The sequence below is a fragment of the Osmerus eperlanus genome, chromosome 5 (assembly GCF_963692335.1).
Source record: "Osmerus eperlanus chromosome 5, fOsmEpe2.1, whole genome shotgun sequence".
NCBI classification, from domain to species: domain Eukaryota; kingdom Metazoa; phylum Chordata; class Actinopteri; order Osmeriformes; family Osmeridae; genus Osmerus; species Osmerus eperlanus.
Window position 1 is genome coordinate 16114586 of NC_085022.1, and position 9765 is coordinate 16124350.

Sequence of the window (9765 nt, forward strand, 5' to 3'; positions counted from 1 at the left end):
CAACAAAGACTGTTTTATTTTTCTTCAAAAGCATTTTGAACCTTCCCTCCTTGCAATCTAAACACTTGTATAATGGTCATGCCATGTTTTTTAGGGTATTTTTACAAATCCAAAATAATCATGCAGTCTCATCATCCCATGCCCTCACTTAGGCTGGACCTTCCACCTGTGTTGTGGCTGCAGATTTCGGCTGGACCTAATCAATACTAATTTGTCAACATTGGCAGTGGTGGCAGAAGCTGTCTCTGAGACATAGCTGGACAGCGCCCAAATCGTTATCTAACCATTGCAGTTTTTTCAAGCAGGCTTAAAGACAATAACCAGAGCCGTAGATAGTGCTTGTCATTGTGAAGGTATCTCTGATAGTATGAAATGCCTAAGAGTTAATTGTCTGAGGTGGCAATCATCGTATCACTGCTGGCACCTCAGGCCAGATGATTCAGTTGACTGGAGATAACAGTAGTGTCACTCAATGTCTCATTTCTTACGCCTGTGTTTGCAGGCAAATTCTCATCCCAATATCTGCCTCTGCTTTGCCTTCATCATGTTTTTTTTTTGCAATTTTTTTTCCATGTGTGATAGCTCGCCCACACGTTTGGTGTTTTTTTGGACAGCCACATCGTGTCCCCATAGTGTAAAATTACTTATTAGTATTCATTCACTCTGGCTCACCAATGTCCTTCATATGACAGCCTTGTGACTCCAGGGAAGCCTATGATGGTCAGCCGAGTGTCTTTTCTGAATGTGATGATGTGGAAATGAAGAATCAGGCGGCCAACAAATGTCTCCATTTCATTTTAACATCAAGGCCTGGACATCAAGGCTTGCATATCAAACTGGCTGTATCTTCAAAATGTGAAATGAAAGCATCTGGTCCCAGTTGGCAACTGCCCGTGGTTATATGAGTTTTCAAGGAGTTTGTCATAACTTTGTAGTCACTTGAGGGCAGATAAAAACAGATAACACATATGATGTAGCAGCATGGACTACATATACTGTAAGTCTGATACTTGGGGACATAGTTTTGATCGCTGTCTGACATGAAACAGACATGCAATGCAAATTAAAAAACTATCTAACCACAAGGGATGTATGTATTAATCTTGTATCATCGAGGTTGTCCACCCAACCTTATCTAGTTCATTTCTGTCTCGACTCAGGTATGACTGAAGTTTTTATGTAACATATCTTATTACCAACCAGATGTATTAAAACAGTATTGAAATAAAATGATTTAAAGACCACTATAAAGAAAAAGAGTAGCAATCTCCATCCAAAGGCAGTCACAACCTCATATAAAAATATTTATGAAATATTGTTCCTTCATGATACAATAGAAGTTGCTGATAAAAATGCACCAATGCATCAGAATCAGAATCAGAATTCGGTTTATTCGCCATGTATGTTATACAAACACGGAATTTACTGTGGCAGGGAGGTGCAAAACACTAAACATATACAGATCTTAAATTAAGTAAAAGTACAAAAGTTTAACTATTTCTAAGAACTAAACAATCTAAGAATACAACAATTTAAATATAAAATGAAATATATATAAAAATAAGAATAATGAGCAGCGTGAATGGTCAACATAGTGCAATCGGATACTGAGATAAAGTGGCTTATGCATACTGAAATTGCCATTAGATAGACTTATAATAGTTAAATAAGTGAATGAATGTCAATGGTAGTCATTGGCCTTGTTGAAGAGGCCAGTAGCAGATGGAAAGAAACTGTTCTTATGGCGTGAGGTTTTGGTCCTGATGGACCGCAGCCTTCTTCCAGAGGGGAGTAGCTGGAACAGGGAGTGACCAGGGTGGGAGGGGTCGGCCACAATCTTCCTCGCACGCCTCAGGGTCCTCAAGGTGTGCAGGTCCTCGAGGGTAGGCAGATTGCAGCCGATCACCTTCTCAGCAGTGCGGATGATACGCTGCAGTCTGCTCTTGTCCTTGGCAGTGGCAGCAGCGTACCAGACGGTGATGGAAGAGGTGAGGATGGACTCAATGATGGCTGTGTAGAAGTGCACCATCATTGTCTTTGGCAGGTTGAATTTCTTCAGCTGCCGTAGGAAGTACATCCTCTGTTGTGCTTTTTTGGTGAGGGAGCTAATGTTCAGTTCCCACTTGAGGTCCTGGGAGAGGATGGTGCCCAGGAAGCGGAAGGACTCCACAGTGTTGACTGGGGAGTCGCACAGGGTGATGGGGGTGAGTGGGGCTGTATTCTTCCTGAAGTCCACAACCATCTCCACTGTCTTAAGAGCATTGAGCTCCAAGTTGTTCTGGCTACACCAGGTCACCAGGTTGTCAGCTTCCCACCTATAATCAGACTCATCCCCGTCTATAGGTGGGAAGCTGACAACCTGGTATAGCAGCATAACGTATGATGGAAGAATACATGTATGTACGTTATCACAGCACACCGGTAATTTGAAGATATGAACGATTCTTTCCATCTTATCAGAGGTACTGATGTGTCATTGGCTAAAGTCCGGTGTGATTTAGTCAATGTGCATGTTGCTGTTGCTCTCAGTCAGATACATAGGGAAATGTGTTAGGATGTGACTCTCAGTGAGATAACATAACTGTTAAGCAAATGGTCCAGGCTGGGATAACCCATGCAGTGCAGAAAAAACATGATGGAGTGGCCAACCACTGTCTGATCAATGCAAAAGAGACAGCAGTGCAACAGAACAGTACATGCTACAAGAAAACAGGTGCATCCAGTAAGTTGAAGGTACAGAGGCAGATGCAGGACAAAATAAAATCTAGAAATGCAAGAGATTCGGTTTGCTATCCACTGAATCACACTATGGTATTTGCCCATGTTTTACCATCCAGCTCATATGTTGACAAAGAGAACATTCTGTCTTTATACTGTGGTTGCTCAAGTATCGATTGTGCTGGAAAACATTAGCTGGCAAAATACTTGGCTTACAAGTGGAGGTTGGTTGGCAGAGGTACATGCAACCAAACTGGTTGTAATTAATCTGGCAGTGAAGCAGACACCTAAACAAAGGATTTTCCTTTTCAGACACACAGTGTAAACAAGCACGTGCATAAACAATCACACTACCTTAGGCAATGTTTGGTTTTGAAAATAACAACTAATCATCGATTTGACTCCAGTAAAATAAACTGTATCCTAACTTTCTCTAGGACCCCAGCTCTAAGCTACAGTGCACAGTCCATGTCCTGTGCCACATATTATCTTGTGTTACATTAGATTAGATTATGTCTCTATTTGAATGAGCTGTGCGCTGAAATGTTATTATTTAAAAGAGGGGCCATTTCTGCAATCAGATATATGCTGGGGGAAGGACAAGGAAGTGATATAAGATAAGCACACGCATAAAGGGTGCCCATGTTGGTCTGTGTCTGTACCACACACGGCACAGACACAGGGAATGTTTCTTCAGAGTGCATGCACAATCACTGCTTATCAAAACTTTTTATGGCTGTGCCAAATGACGTTGTGTCCTTGGGCAAGGCACTTCACCCTACTTGCCTCGGGGAGAATGTCCCTGTACTTACTGTAAGTCGCTCTGGATAAGAGCGTCTGCTAAATGACTAAATGTAAATGTAAAATGTATTGGCAGGTGTAACCAATCTAAAATAAATACAGCTAAGGCTTTGTCACACAATGACGGGGCAATAAGCCTAATGCAGCTATGTCATTTATACAGAACTGTATTGAAATCCACACTGATTATAGTATACAATCATATCATATCATCAAATGCATGCACAAGTTGTCTTACATAAATACATGAATAAAAACATCTTTGCTCAAATGCATTTGAGGAATTAAACTGATAAATTCACATTTTATGCTTATCATGTAAGCTACACACAGTAGCTCCATCTAATACTCCATCTAAAAGATGGAGTATTAGAGCGACATAGGATATTCATTTAAGATGATAAATTGTGTCTAGGTATAGTAAAACATGTTTTACAGAATTATCAACATTTTGCGATTATGACATCTCTCTCACTAGGTGGCGATAAAGATTGTAAAATGTTTATGATTTACAAATGAAGCACAGACGTAGGGGTCCTCTACGGACCCAATAAAGCCGTCTCTCTTTAGCCTGTCTGTTTAAGTGAGTCATTGAAACACCATTTGTAGCAGATACATTGATTCGTTTACAATTTTGTAGTTATGTATGTTTAAATGTCTAAAAGCACAATTAATTCCGTTTTTTAAGGGCTGTGCAGTTTGTAGTTTGGTTTCCGGCACTAGATTAGACATTACTCTATTGCGGAGGACGAAATCATGGCGGCCTCCTTACGGCTGGGTCGTCAAGGAATTATATTCGGTCTTAGATTGTCAAAGCTTAAAAAATGTTCATGGTCTTCACATTCGTGGCAAGACCATGTCAGGCATATATTTCAGTCCCCATCATTCTTCGGTAAGTGTTGACACCGTAAATGAATGGTATTACTACTGCTCAGCTAAACTGTCACTGACTGGCTAGCGAGACGAGCTCACCTCTGTTGACACCTTGAGGATGCTTGCTCAAAACGTTCTTCAAATATTGAGCTATGTTGGTTAGTTTGTGATGTAAATACGTTATACCATGCAATGAACTACCTGAAAACGGCCAAGCCATGCTACATAGCAAGATATAGTTATGTCCTCCAATAATCGTTGTAATATCGTTGTGTCAGCTACCGAACGATGTGTTTGTTTATTTGGCAGATGTGATACGGTCTAGTACTGATACTACTGTGATACAATAGGTTCGTTGGTTAGCTGGTTGAGTTAGCTTGCATTGCTTGTCAATGCCAGGCTGTTCAGTTCAATGTGACTATGACAAACGCCACTCTCATTTATTTTAATTCACGAATGTAAGGCCTTGCATGTTAGCTGTTTTGTAGTAAATGTTATGGGCTTTCTTGCAAAAGAGATATTATATCTCATGGAGGTACCCTGCTCAGTTAAAGGCTTAAAAAGCGCTAGCTCACAAGATAGATTATGAACAGTTAGTGCTTCTGAAGTGAAGATGTTGTTCTGCATCCACCAGGGGGCAGCATCAGACAACAGTTTCAAACAGCAGAAGCAAGCCAGAAGTCTCCTTTGATCATTCTTACAAGTTAGCCCACTTCATTAGACTATGTGGATGTGATTCTGAATACATTACATTCTTTTCTGCACGAGTGGCTTTAGTCTTGACCCTTTTAGACTAAATCAATTATCTTATATTTAGCATCCATCCATCCAAATATTTTTCTTAGGCCTTAACTACATGCTAATGTCACTATTTAAAGTTGATCACAGTGGTGATTGCTTACGTAGTGCTTGGATGAGTTTGTTGGACCTCAATTCATTCTGGCATGTCAGTTTCTGCTGGATGCATGTTTTCTCAATGAAATGAGAGCGCAGGCATGCACCAGGCCCAGGGCGAGTGGTGAGTCAGCCACTGCGTGACCCAGGAGACATGCTGGGGCCTAAGGCTCCGGTCGTATGCTGCCCTCTCCAGCATGCCATGAAGACCTCCACCTCCACTCTTCAGGGCTCTGACAGTTAGGATTAAGGTCATGGAAACAGCCAGCAAAACGTGCACTGAATCTGGGGTCCAATTTTCCCTTCGGAAAATAGCACAATGTTGTTCTCAGGCCTTGAGGTTTGTGAATCACAGTACCATGGGCTTTATCAACTGACATTTAGGCCATACGATCAATTTGCAGTTCTGACCTAATGGTAGACAATGGTGTGGAACCAATGGTGGTAATCAGCAGGATTTGGTCAGTCTGGTGTAGGCTACAGTACATGGGGATCGAGACAGATATGATTTGAGACAATGCAGGGGGAGGTGTCGGGTATTTCAGATGGGCCAGGGCCCATTGTGCTCACCGCTCCTCTGCTCTTTCCCTTTCTCTCCTTTTGTTCTCTCGCTCCCTCTCACACTTATCATTCCTCGCTTTCTCGCTCTATCTTTCACGCTCTTTCTGTCTCTTTCTCTCCTCATTCTGTCTATCTGCCTACTCTCTCTTTCTCTATCCCTTTCTCTCTCCAAATACCCCCCGCATACACACTTAAATGCCCACTGGGCCCCCCTGCCCGTTCAAATTAAGAGACCCGGGTACATGAATGGAATTTCAAAGGGCCTGTGGTGAGGGCATCGACGTGCGACGATGCACTCGTTCGGTCGTCACACATGACATGCAGCACTGACTCCTGCATGAGCAGTAACAACAGCCTATGAACATCGAGCACTACCACACAAGGTTCCCTCAGTCCTAACTGCCCAGTGCTGTCATCTCACTTACCAGGCCTAGGCTGAGCCTGTCCGTGTACACTGGGAGCTGGAGGCCTGAACCAGAAGCGCCTCCACTTTTTTTTTTTTTTTCCCCAATTTCTTTCTCTCTGAAAGCTTTTGGGGAGTTACTCCGTATCTTCTCTGAGGGTTTCCGTCGGTTATATTCTAGGTCAGGGGTCGGCAAGTAACTTGGGCCGCCGCGGGCCAGTATTTTTCCTCGCCACAAGATGACGGGCCAGAGTCTGGGTTACTGCCTATTTAGACGCTGCGATAGGTGCCCTTGCGATACGTGCACTCGCAACAACTAGGCCTATTAACCATGTGAATGAGCCCATTGGTGGTCTGTTTGAATAATTTCATTATTTTAACGAACTCTCTCTATCAACATGGTCGTCACTGTCATCCCAACGTGGTGGGTCGTCATCGTTGGTGCACATAAAAACTGTCTCATCCAGTGAGAATAGGATTACTAGGACCTAGCGAAGGTTTTGATGTGAGGTGAAATCGGAACTTCACATTAATGCGAGCGCGCATAGCGCGCGAGCGAAAGGTTTTGCATTAATTTCGGTGCAAAATAGTTTTTAAGCTTTATGTAGCCTAACCTAAATAAACATTACGTTGGACTCATATTCTTATATTTTCCGGAAATTACAACCCAAATGTTTACCTGAAAGATTCAGGACTTTTAAGAAAACATATTTTTCCCACCCTTGCAAGAACCTAGATTTATGAAGTGACAGATCTTTCTTTTTTTACCTGGCTTTTTCAGTTCCTCCTGGGATATTTTTCCCTTCCATTTTATTATTTTCGCATCAGCTTAATCTAGCTAACTCCCTCCACAACAATAAATGATGGTTTAGGGTTGTCTTCATAGCAACAACTTGGTACACATACTTAAGAGAGCATGCGCGACAACTGAAAACAGCACTTTTTAATGCACGGTCAGATCATGCGCTTAATTAGATTAAAACCTAATGTAGCCTATTAGCTTACTTATCAGTCACACAGTAACTTAACAAACTTAAGACATATCCTTTTATTCGGTGTGTGAAAAAACTAAGAGAAAGCAGGCGATCTTCTGGCCAAATTTATAAGCGGGCAGAGCGGCCCACCGTGAATTCTCCCTATTCTCCCGATGGCCACTCCGGGCCGGAAAACTATTAATTTCACAAGCAATATTTTGGGGGGTGCTATCGGGGTGCTTTGGATCACATGTCTATGGTAGCGATGACATAGAGAAAATACTTCAGAAAAGTCAATGACACCATACCCAGTTTCCGGTTTCAAAATAAAAGTCGACGGGGAAAAAAACGATACCAAAAATATATAAGCGGAAATATTTTGACGGGCCAAATGCCGCCTGTTGCCGACCCCTGTTCTAGGTGTTGATCTGTGGGCATAGTCAAACCCAACATTATCGATCCCCCCCTCCGAGGGGAAATCGTACAATGGGTCCGCGGCAACAGGCCGGCACTACTACGGTGAAATCCCGCCTGTTCCGTTCCACCATCCACTTCCTGTGGCTCCCTGGCTGGAGCCCCATGGAATCTTCAGCTAGCTGGCAAGATGTGTGCTGAGGCATATGACCACACGCACACACACACACACACACACACACACACACACACACACACACACACCCTGTACACAACACAACTGTATGCACGTTCAGTCTCAGCTTAGACAGGCTGTTATAAGTGAGCATCGCTTCACGGTACTCCGTACTTCCCTGTTTCAGCTAAACACGCTCTTGTCTCACGGTACTCCGTACTTCCCTGTTTCAGCTAAACACGCTCTTGTCTGATGCTGTTTCCCTGTGCGTCCTCAAGGGGTCGCCCCAGTCAAAGTGCAGATGCCGGCTCTATCCCCGACCATGGAGGAGGGCAACATCGTCAAATGGCTGAAGAAAGAAGGTGAGAGGCCGCAGTGATGAGTCAAGGTGTAGGATGCAACACTCTACATTACATTTACATTACATTTAGTCATTTAGCAGACGCTCTTATCCAGAGCGACTTACAGTAAGTACAGGGACAGGACATTCCCCCGAGGCAAGTAGGGTGAAGTTCCTTGCCCAAGGACACAACGTCAGTTGGCATGACCGGGAATCGAACTGGCAACCTTCGGATTACTAGCCCGATTCCCTCACCGCTCAGCCACCTGACTCTACCATCCCATGGACCCTAGCTTAGGTTGTCATACTGATGCTAATGCTAATAGTGTAATAATAATAATATCCATGCAGTCAAGAATTCTTATGACCCTGCAGAGAGAGGAAGCATCATGGCGAGGAGAATCCGTCAGGGTGCAGAATCCATCCTTTTTACCCGCTGTTTGGTATTCGTGAGGCCCCTTCTCCAGTCGTGCACCCCCCTCCCCCGTCCTACAGGAGGGATGGAATGCCCGGAGCTCCTTAATTGTCAGCTGTGTGGCATCACACAAGGGTAACCACAGATCCTGGGTAGAGCACAGCACCTGATAGCAGCCGCTAGCTAATTGGCTGAGCGAAACACTGCCGGTATATCTATCAGCCCCCCCTCCTCCCCCCCTCCTCCCCCCCTGCCCCCTTACATCCGTTCAGCCTTTTATCGAGACAGTCACCCCCATTGGCTGCTGCTAGGCATTTTGTTGCCGTGTGGCTCAGTCATAGGATGGGTGGGTGGGGGAGGGGGGGGTGTCTATAGGGACGGCTGCGCGTGTAGGCATGGCTTTAAGACGATTTCACGGCGTAGGCTGGAACCAGAGATGGAGGTGTAGGCCACATGACGACTAGCCTCGCACCTGGAAGACACGGGGAAGACATGTCCTGCCGCATGCTCTGCAGTTTGCATCAATCACGCACCGAAACGCCGTCAGTCAGGCATTGAATTGCAATGGTGTGTGTGGAAGTGAAACGTCATTGTCAGTGATGTTTTTCCGAGTGGCATATGGCCGTGCAGCCTCTCGGGCACCACGATGAGTTTTTCATCGCTTTCCTAAAGAGGACCTCGTCCATTTCTCAGCTCTGTCACTTGTATATAAATATCCACCTCTAACCAAGGCCACGTGTCACCACCGCTTCAATAAATGGGTTTTTAGAAGTCATTTCCCCATTCTCATTGTTTTCTATGGTGCTTGCACTGTATACAGTGTTTTGAATTGCTCTAGATTAGAGGCAGTTTACAACTGTCCATTCAGTTGTTCCTCCTGTGCATTCTATGTTACCTGACTTGACTCAGTTTTATCTCAGTGTTAAGCCTAAAGTCAATTCAGTGTAGCAGAGTGGAAAAGGCTAGGGGGTCACCTGTTTAAACTTTAATATTTCACATCACAGCCAACCCCTGGGGTACTACAGCATTAAAACCACACACACACGCACACACAGACAAATCCAATCTAGGTCTCTGCACCAGGCTCTCTAGGGCACCCCAGGTCAATATTTCATACCTCCACCCTCCCTCCTTCCCCCTCTTCTACTCCCTCCTTCTCCCTCTCCTTCTTTCCTTCCATAACACGGTTGAGAGGAG

General features: G+C 44.2%; 1 protein-coding gene across 1 annotated transcript in view; it reads left to right on the top strand.

The window, feature by feature from the left end:
• Nucleotides 1-4243: 4243 nt before the first annotated feature.
• Nucleotides 4244-9765, top strand: part of LOC134021305 (pyruvate dehydrogenase protein X component-like) — a 19412-nt gene continuing 13890 nt past the window's right edge. Inside the window, exons 1-2 of the mRNA XM_062461988.1 lie at nucleotides 4244-4411; nucleotides 8092-8175. Of these exons, the coding sequence (XP_062317972.1) occupies nucleotides 4276-4411; nucleotides 8092-8175 (220 nt within the window). The 5' untranslated portion in view covers nucleotides 4244-4275. The remainder of the gene's footprint in view (nucleotides 4412-8091; nucleotides 8176-9765) is intronic.